Below are 14073 nucleotides of genomic sequence, written 5' to 3'. Positions count from 1 at the left end.
ATGTTTCAAAAACAATTATGACAGCGTTATCATTCAAATTGAATCCATCATAGGTCACTGAAACAGTGAAGCAAGTCCTTTGTGATGTTTTTGCGCACTTTCCCGGCGGGGACTTTATCGCGGATCGAACATGTTTGATGTTCCGATAACATTTTTCACAAATAGCGCCTCAGACATGGCTGCTACCATGTATTTAAAGCTAGACATGTAAGTAAACTGGTGCTTTGCGTCCATTACAATATATCTAATGTATTTGAGATATATGGGGGTGCCCATGGCGCAGCGGTAGCGCGAGGAAACACCACACCACAGGTGTGGGATCGAATCTCGAGTCTGGCACCCTCCGGTTATACGAACGGCTGACCACCGATCTATAATATACCGTCTTTCGGTCACACAAACTCTCTTCGGAGAGAGGCCTTGTCCCACTAGGGGATGTCGTGCCACATAAAAAAAAAAAAACGTAACGCGACGTCGCCTGACTCGGGGTCCACACTACAGCGCGACGTCCCGTCACGAAACGCGACGTCGCCTGACAGGCGGCCGAACTCCATACAAAAAAAAGTCGCACAAATCGCGCTAGTGTAGAAGCAGCGAAAAACGCGACGTCACGCTAGCTCTTGTCAAATGTCAATTCGAAACGTAAACAAACCTACAGCTGGACAAAACGTAAACAAACCGAATCAAAACAAGTGCATCAGAGCGGATGTTAGCAGTGCATAAGTTTCCTGAAGTAGTTAGCGGAAAAGTAAGGTTACGGCACGACCGCGTGGTGACGCCGAGCTGGAGCTCAGGTCAGATAAATCCTAGCTGCCGCACATCTCGTTCTGTTTGAGTCAATCAAGCGGACCACGAGTTCTTGTGTCCTGACAACGGAAGGAATTATCCCTCCCGTGGCCGGCGGGTGGACATATGGCTATTATTAGCCGGTCCTAAAGGACGAGCCCCTTCATAGGAGTTCGGACAGAGTCGGTACGCCTCTGATTACGAGTAAGGGAACAAACGTTCGACTTAGCGTAGGAGGATATACCCCGACTCGCATAGCGAAAGAAGAAGAAGAATATTCTTCACGAAACATCGGATTTTTCGTTGTACTACTTATTTTTAGACTTCACAAATGTAATTCAGATATTTAATAATTAATAATTTGATATTTTTACCAAAGTTTTTTCGGGTGCCAAAACGTAAACAAACTGCTCTTCAACAAGTAGGAGATTATGTGGAAATATATACTTCCTACGGCGGGGTAAAATATCGTCGTTGTTTGTTTAAGTTTGTTTTCTCAGTGAATTTCAAATGTGGAAGCGCCAAACTTACTCAGGGTACATACAATACGTAGCTAAACAAATATCATGCATCGCTATACACATTGCGCTAACTGAGTGGTTCCATTAGATAGCACGATTGAGTGAAGTGAGCACGTAAGCGAGATGCACTGATGTAACGCTTTTCTTACGCTTAGATAGCAATATAGCAACGAACGAGCGAAGCGAGCGCGAAAACGAGATGCACTGCAGCATACCGGTTTTCCCACGCGTTTGCTATTGCTAAGGATACTAAGGATGAAGGGGAAATTTTTGTTGCGCTCTGATCGGGTGAACGATTTGATGAGCGAATTTTTGGTAGTTGATGGTTACTTTGATTATCGATGGCTACTTTGCCGGAAAAAGCGGAAATCTGCAGACACAGTTTCATTCAAAGTTTGTAAAAGGAGGGAAATGAAACGTTTTCATGATTACGGAAACAATTTTTTCGAACATTGCATTTACTCTAGGGAAAGGTGGTGCTTCAACGTGATGAAAATAACCAACGCGGAATAAAATCAACATTTAAACTATATCCATAAGGTTAGGCCCTGTAGCCAGGGCCTGTAAACGGGCAATGCAAACGGGCAGTGTAACCGGGGCCTATAACCAGGCCCTGTAAACGGGCACTGTAAACGGGCACTGTAAACGGGCACTGTAACCGAGCCCTGTAAATTGGCCGTGTTACCGGGTCTTGTAAACGGGTCCTGTAAACTGGCACTGTAACCGGGCCCTGTTAACGGGCCGTGTTACCAGATCTGTAAACGGGTCCTGTTACAGGGCCCTGTAAACGGGCACTGTAACCGGGCCCTGTAAATTGGTCGTGTTACCTGGCCCTAAAACCGGGTCCTGTAAACGGGCCCTGTAAATGGACACTGTAACCGGGTCCTGTAACTGGGTCCTGTAACTGGGTCGTGTAACCGGGCCGTTTTACCTAGTTACTACCTCAAAATTCAATAAAAAATTTTAGCCGAGTTTGCGCCCCAATGTGATAAATATTTCCACATACTCTCCTACCTCTGTCGCGCTTGGCTTGCGCGATTGTTCTGCCGGAACTGGGCTACTTTTGAAACGGGACGTCGCGCGGCAGTGTGGACCCCGAGTGACAGGCGCAGAACTCCATGCAAAAAAAAACCTAGCGCGATTCGCGCGACATCGCGCAAGGTTTTTTTTATATGGAGTTTAACTCCTGTCAGGCGACGTCGCGCTGTAGTGTGGACCCCGAGCCAGAACCCCGGTGGCAAAATCATCATGCTTTCTCATTCTGTCCAATTGACAATTGATACCACCAGAACGAGAAAGCATGATGATTTTGCCACCAGGGAATCTAATCAAATCGAGTCCCAAACCAATCAAATCTGATTCGAATCCTAATCAAATCAAATCTTTAAACTCTGTCAGATGGGATTCGAATCTTTAGAATCCGTCAAATGGGATTCGAATCTTTGGAATCCGTCCAGGGATCGAATCTTCGAATCTTCCGAATCCCGATTCTGCCAACACTAGTGTTAACATAATGTCAAAGTCCGAGGCTGGTCAATGTTTATAAAAACGGTCACAACATCTCCAAGTTGCTTTCATTTCGGTGATTCGACTCTAGTGGACGGTCAACGACAGAATTACTCCACATCTTTGTGCTGCGAGTGCCTTGTTGTGAAATTGTAAATCGTTTACAAGTTTTCATTCGTCTCCAGTGTTTGTGACAGTGATCTGCGAAAATGTCCCGCAACCCAGCCGAAAACCAGCTCAACCTGTACAAGGAAGCCCAGAAGGTATGTGTTGTTCGGACGTGCTACTTTTCCCATGTTGGTCGAATGTTTTCTCTAAGTGATTGCCATGGAAAATCATGTTAAACCTGTTGAATGCTGCTACTTAGGTTTAGTTATGGAAAACTTTGGTGGCTAACTGTGTATTTGTCAATTCAACGTTAAACGCCGTCGTTTACACATGGCAGAACACCCCCCCGCCGTCGCTGTATCGTTTATTACCGATCGAGTACTAAATAGTAGAAGAAAATGCGCATTGCACGATCCAGTGCAAGCACTAATGAATGATCGTTGTGTCTATTTAGAAAAAATGTACTTGGCGTGAAAAATGTAAATTCATTCATCTTTCAAATAACGACGCCATTGCATTCATAGATTAACTAGTAGGCCTCGATTCAATGCATCAAGAATCAAAATTTTACAAAAACCGGGTGGAGTAGTAGTTTAGTTTACTCATTTCGAGTATTTTTGTTCACACTTAAAAATATAGTCAACAAACAACAACAGCGTCATTATCAGAAAGCAAATGTTTACTAAACGCAAAGCTGCCTTTTTTTTGCAGCTCCTCTGCTTAGCACACTACGATCACTGTAGGCTGCAACGGCCACCATGTCTCGACGGGAATGATTTGCAAAAAAATTAGCAGCACTAAGCAGCCATGATTCAATGGACATACGAGCCAGTTTTGTTGGTGGATGCTAACCACCAGAACCCCAGTTGTATCTTCTAGCTCGATTGCGTCTTTCAGACGGGGTTCTTATTTAATATGCTGCAACAACAAAATAAACAACAATAAAAAATGGAAGTTATTAACCTGCGCAACGGTTTCACTTCGATGGCCATCGCAGGAAAATAAAATATCCGGTTGAAGGAGCTGATTTATTTGAATGATTTGATTATTTTTCACCTCCTTCAAGGTCAATCGAATGGAGGGCCAATGTTCAGGAGTGTGGAACAATAAGTAAATAATAGGTAGTGAGGCAAATGTTTACCTCCCGCCCGCCTTTTTTTGCTCGCAAAGTGTGCTGGATTGCATAATTATTTGCCAGATCGTAATCGAAACTTGATGAACTAGAAGTGCAGTGAACAAGAACTGAAATCGAGGTAAAAGGATTTCCAGACGGGCGTTACGGTCCATGTAATATTGCACAACACGAGACAACTTGTTCCTAAGGTGTAAATAAGAATCGATCATTTATTATAAATCAATGATCGCCATTGGTAGAATTGCAAATAAAACGTTAATTGTCCGTTCGAAACCAATCTCGGAACAGGTAGCAGGTACCCACTATTGATGTAATTGTAAAGGGAGACAACGTCAAAACTAACCTCCGGTCATGCGAGTCATTAGCGAAACCCATTACGTCGTCAATTATGTCCTCAACCGAGATCTTGGCCCTTGGGCTACCGATCACAAACACTCGCTACATTGGGAGGAATAATCAATTAGTGATCGAGGTGTTGAGAAAATCGAGTCACAGCCATCGATCGTTGGATGTTTTATACCCTTTTCTCACACTTGTGAGTAACTTGGAAAAATTGAAAATGAGCCACAAACAGTTACACTAACGGTTGAAGGCAGTACATTGAAATTGTTGTGTACTACAATTCACCGATCTTTCAAATGACCCTAGAAAGTTCATTGCTATGGATAAAAATACCAGCATACAATTTCAAGGGATTGACTGCTTTTCGTTGTGTGATATACACCAATTGCGCTGCGACGACAGTTTACTCATCAGTTGGTCAAACGATGATGGCGTTTTGATGACTATTAAAGTGTCGTATCAATCACGCACGTTGGAAAAGGACCAATAATTATTGGTCCATGCGTAAAACAAGGCAACGTTTTCGTATCAAGCTGTTGTAAATTACACTGCTGGTTCACATCTTGATGGGATGTGCCTTTACGTGAGCAACCGGTAGCATAATGCTAGGCCCTTCTTTCTCTTCAGAAAGACAGTAAAGACGACAAGACATGCAATGTTTTATCAACACTATCGCTATGGTTCAATCTGCTGACTCGATGTCAAAGTCCTCCTATCGGCTATCACGTACGTGACCATAGGGAGGGGAGCCAGTTAATGTATGTTTTCCTGCAAAAGCCACCAGCCGATTTATCGACCCTACAGGTGAGTGATACAAGATAACGCGCGCCAGTTATAACGTGCCAGGCTCACAACCTCTTAAGATCGGCGATAGCCGGTGACAATGGCATGTGTAGCCCGGGCGTACCCGGCAACCGGTTACACGGATACCGGCATCTTGCTTTCGTTGTGTAACCGCCGCAGACCGCTGGATTTAAAATTAAACACCTCCTTACCGAAGGAAGCACACACTATTGGACAAACAAAATCGATTTTTATGACCCAAAAAAACTGACCCACGAGAGGGGGGGCTTGCTTTTCTTGACCTCCCTGATGCTCGACATGGGGTGGAGAGTTGTTACTCGAAATACAACGAAATGCTGAAGTAAAGGTAAAATTCCGTCCATCATCATTCCGGCTGATAAGGGTCCCTAATCCCTAATAAGGGCCGGTCGGTTCGAGTCCGCACCGCCTGTTTACCGTTGTGATTCGTCGCAAAGTCTTAAAAATCGACTGCTCAAAGTACGGTTAAGCCGGTCAATAGGTCAAACCCAAGCCAGTCTACCAATGGTTCAGAGGTCCACACAAAAATAAGTAACCGATGTCAAAATTAAGAAATTAAAAATTCCTTAATACGGGTACTTAATTTAAGGCTGCCTTAAAGCAATTGCATAAAAACACCGAGAATGTTCTTTATCAAAAAAAAACCAAAAAAACCGCCACCTAGGAGATAACTTATCATCGCACATGGGCTTAAATCCCACATTGCATGGTATAACAGTTGCGAAAATGGCAAGGTATGATCCGGGAAAGGAAGTGAGGAGCGCCACTCCGCTGCCGTACTTGCAAAACCAATACAATGCAAATGAATATGCAAAATGCGCATTTACAATAGCGATGGATGTTGAATAATTATGAAGATTGTTCCGGGCAGCCATTTTCTTTCTAACGAGTATTGCGATCGGGAATTAGTATCCGTGCTAGCGAACAAACCACCCCAGAATTGGTGCCCTGTGGTGAAGTAATTCGTTTCGAAACTACCTCATTAGTTAACGTTTTCTTTCGGCCTTGGGGGACATTTTGTTCTGGCTGAAAGAGACACTTTAAATAATGTGTTTAAATACAGTTAAAAAAGGAATGAAAATATCTCGGCCTGAAATGAGAAAGTGTGACGAAAAAGTAGTTTCATGCTGCTGTTCTACTTCACTGGTTAGAACTAGCTCGCGTTTCACATGGCATCGTGTCCAGTCAGTTCGCGGTTTCTGCAAACTCTCTCCACATCGCTAATCGTGTCCGTGGCCAAGCAGCGAAACTCCGTCGCGAAGCTTATTGCGTCCACCAGTTGGCTTTGTTAGCAAGTCATTGCGATATGGACTTTTCTGTTTGTTTGTGCGGTTTGGTGCGGCTTCTGGTGCGCAACGCAACCGTCCACCCAGACCACCATCGCACGACTTTGAATCAACAATGATAATGAGCCGAGCATTATCAGCTACAGACAGGCGGACTCGCGGGGTTCCAAACGGCCGAACAGACAATCATACTCCGTTGGGGGGACCTTAGAGAGTTTCATCGAGACTAAGATTGAAATATTTAAAACAGAAACGTAATCAAATCGGTCAAATAACAAGCGACCTTACGGTTCGTCGCTTATATCTCTACTGTAGATCAACATACAGAAACATGTTTCAAACCCTTGACAAACTTCACAACCTTTCCATTCTATCGTGGATAAGCAATAAGGAACAGAAGATATTTCTTCCCATTGGCAGTTCACTTCATTTGTCGACATCTTGTACCTCGAGCAAGCAACCCGTGGGCCTGTGATCGCCCGGTTGGGGTCAGTTTGAAGTCATTCCCTACTACGACGTGTACAGCACGGAGAGTGGCCACAAAACGGGTTTTCGAGACGCACTACGACGAGCGCGATCGGTTTTAGCTTTTATGTGGCTGCCCGAATTCTTTCCTTATTTTTTGCGCTGGTTCCCGATTGTGTTTTCACTTCACGAGCACAAGCAACCAAGAAAGAAAAAACGATGGCGAAAGTACGGCAATAAAAGTGCAGCCGCAGTTAAAGATAAGGTGGTACGGCTTTTACCGTTAAATATCATTATAGCATGTGTGTAGCATAAGATAAACATGCTTCCGTCTTTCCGAAGGCTGTTTGATTTTGTTGAAAATCAACAAGTACATTATGTTGTTTTAAAAATTTGTAAAAGTTGAAACAATCGACATAAAAGATGTTGCAATTTTTAAAATATGTCCAATAACTATTTTATTTTTTCGCAGCAAATATGCAACATTCAATGGTCTCCAAACTGCAGTCTAAACTGTGAATAATTTGAAGCTCAGGAACAGAATGAAAACCAAACAAGATCTTTGACGATCGCTAGCAGCAGTCTACGATCATTGAAGATGGTTGGTGCATATCGTGCATTTTAATGCAGTTTGAAAGTGGTCAGAAAAAAAACAAATGAACTGAAATGTCTTAACAAGCCTCCAACGAAGACATGGACGGCCGGAGCGAGCGACCGGAGGAAGCGTACATATAACTACGTCCTACGGAAATTAATCGTGACCGGTTTTTGCTTTTCGATGATGGTGTGTCGCGCCACGCCAGGTATGCATTTGTATGCCGTTCGAGTGGCGAAACGCACCCAAAGACACACCGAACCGGTCCCAGAACGGGATGGTTTTTATTTTATTTTTTACTTGTTTAAACGGCCACTCCGCATACTTCTGCCGGTAACTAGTTTATTAATGTTTGAGAGAAAAATGCCGGTGAGGCGATCTGCCTTTGCGGCTAAGTAGAGTGAAGATCGCCTATGTCTTACGAACATTTCTATACTTTTATTTATGTTGCATTCAACCTAAATATATTCATTACATCCTGCACATCGATTCAAACCGACAAACCTTGTGTGTTCGAAGTGCGAACGCTGCTGATAAGACAATTCACAAGCTGGGAGGTGAAAAACAAAACCGTTTCAAATCTTTACTGTTAAGAGAATATTTTCGGCCCGGGGGGCTTTCATAATTTGATGACCCGTTCAAAATTGCCGTGTAAGCTGATAAGATAAAAAAAAATCGCGTTTCATTCGAGCTTAGTAACATGATAACGCTCCCCGAAGCAACAGTGTTTACATAATACCTTGTTCACTTGCATTTTAGAGATGATAAATTAGATGTTTGCTTTAAAATATGTTTATGGTAGTTGTGTTCTTTACTTTTGGAATTTTATATTTTTAACATTTGTTGATAACACTTTTCCATGTTGTAAGACCGGTTTTAGGTGATCCGGAACAAGATCTTGTTAGATAGACGACTATCCGTGTTTACGACATCGGCGCTGTATGGCGCTCTCTGGTAGTTGTTTGCTAAGGAGTTGCTTTTGCAAAGATAGTATTCCACCATATTTGATCTGGTCGATAAAATTTTGTAAACAAATCCGAAGAAACAACAATACATGGTTATTCGCCTTGTTCGCCTCAACTAGTTGGAGATTAATTGCATCAACATATTTTCATACAATTGCGATGTAGGGCACATTCCGTGGACCGAGATTTTATAGAAATACTAGCGTCATTCGGATTCGAGAACAGCCACGTCCTCGTGCTGCAGTTAAGGTGACCATTTTATGTTCACATTCCGTTCTATTCCGTCAAAGTCGTCGGAGTGCTAATTGAAAGAAGGCATTTTCTACTTTACGCTCAAGTTTCACCGCACTAAATTTGTGGTTGTTTTAACGTTCAACATGAACAGTGTTGATTAGACCGTTTTTCTGCCCCAGTTCCGATCGCGTTAGAACAAGCCGGTAACGTGTTTAGGAGCCATTCGTCATAGCACTTGTTTGTGGCACCATTTTTTCCACTTCTTCCGCGCCGTTAAAATTGCATGACTTAAACGAGCGAGTGAGTCAAGGACAGGCGAAAGAGCATCAAGTTGAGCTAAATGTCGTGTAAGAAAACATGCAAAAACAAATTCGGAAAACTGCAAGCAAAAACTAAATACAGGATCACTAGCAGAATATGTATTCTTACTTACTATGTTATTCTATTTTACTCTGGCAAACCTTCTCCACCAGCTTATTGCAACAGGTAAAAGCTGCATGTAGTTTGCAAAAGAACAACCCCTTGTTCCTGCGATCACCGAGGATCGTTGCTGAATAATTCATTGGAAACCATCCACCGGGTCCACGCCATATCTGCACACGAATGCGTCCCAAAACCGACGAACCGTGACCGACTGTCTCAAGCACTATACAGAAGGGTTTCCAAGCCAAGTTCCTTCCGACAAGCAGCGGGGCCCCAAAAGAAGGAGGAATCATTTGCAAATTAAATTTCCTGCGATGGGCTTCGGCTGTGAAGCGCAACTGGTGCGAATAATTACCATTGAGCTTGGCGTGGTGGACAACACCACCGTTTAAGACAGCCCGCGGAAGACGATGTTTTTACAACACAGACACACGCAAATGGATAGTAAATGGTGGTTCAACAAGTCCAAAACATTAGTTTGTTTCATAGCAAATAATAAATGCCGAATGGAAATATTGTTTGTGCTTGAAATACTGAAAAAGATTGAAAATTAATAATAATAAAATTAAATTATAAAAAGTAAATATAGTGCGATATTAAACCGTGTCTGGTTTTGTACTCAGTTGTACTATTTTACACAATAAAGAGGTTCAATTTCTCAAAAAGCAATGCACGCAGAATAAACGGTTATTTCTCCCGTGTCTGCCTGCACGCCATTCGAAAGTATACTCCCAAAAATTTCTCCAATCTCCCCGATTCGATCGGTGTTTCGGTTGTTCCGAGTGTGGGATCCAACAAACCCGGTACTCCGATTCTATCTGGGTCAATCCGTGGCTGGTGGCTTAGCTTTGGCGGAACATGGCCTATGGCGGAGAGCATGGGCACTGGATGAAATGAACGGTGAAATGGAATCTTAAACTAAATCTCTTACCTTCGTGGTGTGTATTTGAAAGGGAACGTGCGTATGTTGACTCGGGATGATTTTTTCCCTTCCAGTAACATCGATTGATTTCGGTGATCTGAACATGAACATACTCTTAATGAGGCACTTCTTGTACGGGGGGTCGATGAAAGGTCGTAGGTTTAATGCGTAGATGATGGGCTACAGATGGGCTAGCATCCCGTGACTTAAAAATCAAGAGCAAAGTGAAAGGGAGCGTAAAAATTGAATGTTTTTGCAAATTCATTACCTTTCGTTTCTAAATGTTGCTCAAACAAATCAAATTTAATCCGGAAAATGTGATCATTAACCAAGCGCTATTGTGCTTCTTTTTTTGTATTATCTATTTCACTTGAATCTGGGTCAGGGAACAAGAACGACTCGCAAACACTCTGACCTGTTCTATTAAATCCATTCTAATAAATGTTCCCCAATGGGATTGTGCTCTCCGATCTTTGTAGGATAAGACGAAGGTCACCACCAGCCATGGAGCTCCGATTGGCACGAAGACAGCCTCCCAGACGGTGGGCCCACGTGGTCCGATTCTGCTGCAGGACGTGCACCTGATCGACGAGCTAGCCCACTTCGATCGTGAGCGTATTCCGGAGCGTGTGGTCCACGCCAAGGGCGCCGGTGCCTTCGGCTACTTCGAGGTGACGCACGACATCACGCAGTACTGCGCGGCGAAGATATTCGAGTCGGTCGGCAAGAAGACGCCACTCGCCGTCCGCTTCTCGACCGTCGGTGGCGAGAGCGGTTCCGCCGATACGGCCCGCGATCCGCGCGGGTTCGCCGTTAAGTTCTACACCGACGAGGGCGTGTGGGACCTGGTGGGCAACAACACGCCCATCTTCTTCATCCGCGATCCGGTGCTATTCCCGAGCTTCATCCATACGCAGAAGCGCAACCCGTCGACGCACCTGAAGGATCCGGACATGTTCTGGGACTTTATCTCGCTGCGGCCGGAGACGACGCACCAGGTGATGTTCCTGTTTGCGGACCGTGGTATCCCCGACGGCTACCGGTTCATGAACGGATATGGCTCTCACACGTTCAAGCTGGTCAATGCCCAGGGTCAACCGATTTACTGCAAGTTCCACTTCAAAACGGACCAGGGCATCAAGAATATGGATGTGTCGCGTGCGGACGAACTGGCCGGATCCGATCCGGACTACAGCATCCGCGATCTGTACAATGCCATCGCGAAGAAGGACTTCCCCAGCTGGACGCTCAAAATCCAGGTGATGACATTCGAGCAGGCCGAGAAGGTGCCGTTCAATCCGTTCGATCTTACCAAGGTGTGGCCACAGAGTGAGTTCCCGCTTATTCCAGTCGGTCGTATGGTGCTTGATCGCAACCCGAGCAACTACTTCGCCGAAGTTGAGCAGGCGGCGTTCGCCCCGTCGCATCTGGTGCCCGGCATTGAACCGTCCCCGGACAAGATGCTCCAGGCCCGTCTCTTCTCGTACGCCGATACTCACCGCCATCGTGTCGGTGCGAACTATCTGATGCTGCCGGTGAACTGTCCATACCGGGTGGCCACCCGCAACTACCAGCGCGACGGTCCGATGAACAGCACCGACAACCAGGCCGGAGCACCGAACTATTTCCCGAACTCGTTCAACGGCCCCGAAACGTGCCCATTCGCTCACAAGCTGCAAAACTCGCCCTGGAAGGTGTCGGGCGATGTGGAGCGCATCGAGACGGCCGACGAGGACAATTTCTCCCAGGCGACCGTGTTCTATCGGCGCGTGCTGGATGACGCTAGCCGCCGCCGGTTGATCAACAACATCGTCGGTCACCTGCGCAACGCTTCGCCATTCCTGCAGGAGCGTGCGGTGAAGAACTTTGCGATGGTCGATGCCGATTTCGGCCGCCAGCTGACCGAGGGACTGAAGCTTAAAAAAAACGCTAGCCTGTAAGATGGTAGGCAAAGCGCGGGTATGATGTAAGGTTTTTCTAAAGCTTAAACCGCGGGAATGTTAATAGCCGCATTGTATGGCACACGGTCGGGAACTGTTTCGCAAATATATTCTTTTTCATGTCATCACAATCCACACGCCCAATGGGAGCAATCACATTCTATAGCGAGACATTGATGATCACGTTTTTGTTATTTTTGTAATCTATTTCAATAAAGTTAATACATAAAGCGCACCGTTTTGTTGTGATTTTGAATGGGTAAAGGGGACACAGCAGCAATGGGTAGAAAGTGAAAGAGGCGAAAAATAATAGTAAAGTATGCCCATTACCAGTTATGGTTGTTTTGTAAATAATAGAACGAGCTTTTCTTGTAAATTTATTAAGTCGCCATTTATTATAGAATTATTAGTATTATATTCAAATCAATAGGTAAGTCTTATTTTAAACTCTTTTTAAAAGGAAGCACCAATATTTCCTTAGAACACTAAACATTTATAACGACATTTTTCAAGCGACACTCTTCTTCTTCTTCTTCAATTCGACGAGGATTTACTCCAGTACGGCTATTGAATCCAGCTTCCTGGGCCTTCGCAAGCTAACCTGGAGACATAGACCTCTTTAGGTTAAGGACTGGCAACTAAAGGCCATATGTCCTGATTTTCTGTGGTTTTCGATTTTCTGTAGGCGTCGCCTTTTGACTGCCACCATGCGGCCAGGAGCACTGCTAGCCAACCACGCTAGTGCGCAGTCAAAATGCGGCTGTTCACCCGCCGTAACGAAAGGAATATTTCCTTCCGTTTGTCAGATCGCACGAAACTCGTGATCCGCTTGATTACTCAAACAGCACGAGATGTGCGTCGAGCCGACGAAGTGTCAAAATCGCTACGCTACGATGCCGTGTGGACGCTGCCTAACTGTGGTTGGAAAGTTCGATTTGAAATCGAAATGCAACAGAGCTTTCAAACTGATAGCGCGTATAGGCTTTCACCTGGATTGAACACAAACCAGGCAGTGTAAACCCATTATCAGATTCAAACAAGTTTCACCGCCTTGGGCTGTCAAACGTCAGTGACGTACAGAACCACCATACATTCTAGTGATGGGAAAACTGAGTCCCTACAGAGATTCGAATCTTTCGATTCAAATCCATTCTGAGATCCGGATCTTCGAATCCGAATCCCAATCCGTCATATCATACCTGCTCATCTAATGCCGATTTTTCATATGATGTGTTTAATTCAATGAATGATTTACATAAGAATATCAATATAACCGGTGAACCGGTTCAGGCGAAACGTTGTTTCTGTACACGCACCGCGCATGTGCAAATACAGTGCGCGAGAGGAAATTTCCTCTTTTCTCTCGACGTGAGCTGGTAGAATAACTAGAAAAGATGGATAAAATGTAATATGAGACAAAATTACGCGACTTGCAAAGACCTTTCATTTGAGGGGTCATTTGTGGAAATCGGCCAAGGAACTAACAAGTTATGCGAGAATTGGCTTTTTTAACCTAAATTGCCAATCGACCTGATTTACCTTTTCGCCCCCTCGGGCGAACACATTCCCACCTGTGTAGTATAAAAGTACTGTGTAAAGTACGGAAAAATCTACCTTCAACGCAGTTGTGCGTCTTGAAAAGACCTTTCCTTTAAGGGGTCAATTGTGAAAATTGGTTTAGCAAATCAATAGTTATTAACAAATAGGCAGATTTTGGCTTTTTAGTTATCGATGTTTATTCACCTTGTTCCCGGTAGAGTGCTGTCTCTTTTCCACACAATTAGTTTTCTCAAAAACATATGACAAATATGAATGGATCTATTGTAAGATAGAGTTATGTGTCTTGAACAGACCTTTCATTTAAGGGGTCACATGTACAAATCAGTTCAGCAATTGTAAAGTTATTCACAAATTAGTTATTTCAGCAGAAAATACCAACCAAGGTTTCTGCACCTACGCCTCAGAATTTCATAAACTAAGAATTGCGCAAGAGTCTTTGTTGCACAGAGTTATCAGTCTTTAA

At 44.3% G+C, this 14073-nt stretch overlaps 1 protein-coding gene across 2 annotated transcripts; it reads left to right on the top strand.

The window, feature by feature from the left end:
- Positions 1-2897: 2897 nt before the first annotated feature.
- LOC131266340 (catalase) lies at positions 2898-12285 on the top strand. Of its 2 annotated transcripts, none has more exons than XM_058268813.1 (2): positions 2898-3076; positions 10590-12285. In XM_058268813.1, exons 1-2 carry the CDS (start codon positions 3023-3025, stop codon positions 12048-12050), a joined length of 1515 nt encoding a protein of 504 aa, XP_058124796.1. In that variant the 5' UTR covers positions 2898-3022; the 3' UTR covers positions 12051-12285. The 2 variants fall into 2 exon arrangements, with proteins under 2 accessions (XP_058124796.1, XP_058124797.1); XM_058268814.1 differs by having other exon boundaries at positions 2898-3085.
- The last annotated feature ends 1788 nt before the right edge of the window (positions 12286-14073 follow it).

This window comes from Anopheles coustani, chromosome 2, assembly GCF_943734705.1.
Source record: "Anopheles coustani chromosome 2, idAnoCousDA_361_x.2, whole genome shotgun sequence".
Lineage (NCBI taxonomy): Eukaryota > Metazoa > Arthropoda > Insecta > Diptera > Culicidae > Anopheles > Anopheles coustani.
This window is presented reverse-complemented; position numbering and strand designations above follow the sequence as displayed.

What these genes read in the sequence shown, in the direction of transcription:
- LOC131266340 (XM_058268814.1), top strand. Translation starts at nt 3,023, where the DNA reads ATGTCCCGCAACCCAGCCGAAAACCAGCTCAACCTGTACAAGGAAGCC. An exon ending in AAGCCCAGAAGGTATGTGTT is followed by an intron (nt 3,086 to 10,589) that starts GTTCGGACGTGC and finishes CGATCTTTGTAG; the next exon opens with GATAAGACGAAGGTCACCAC.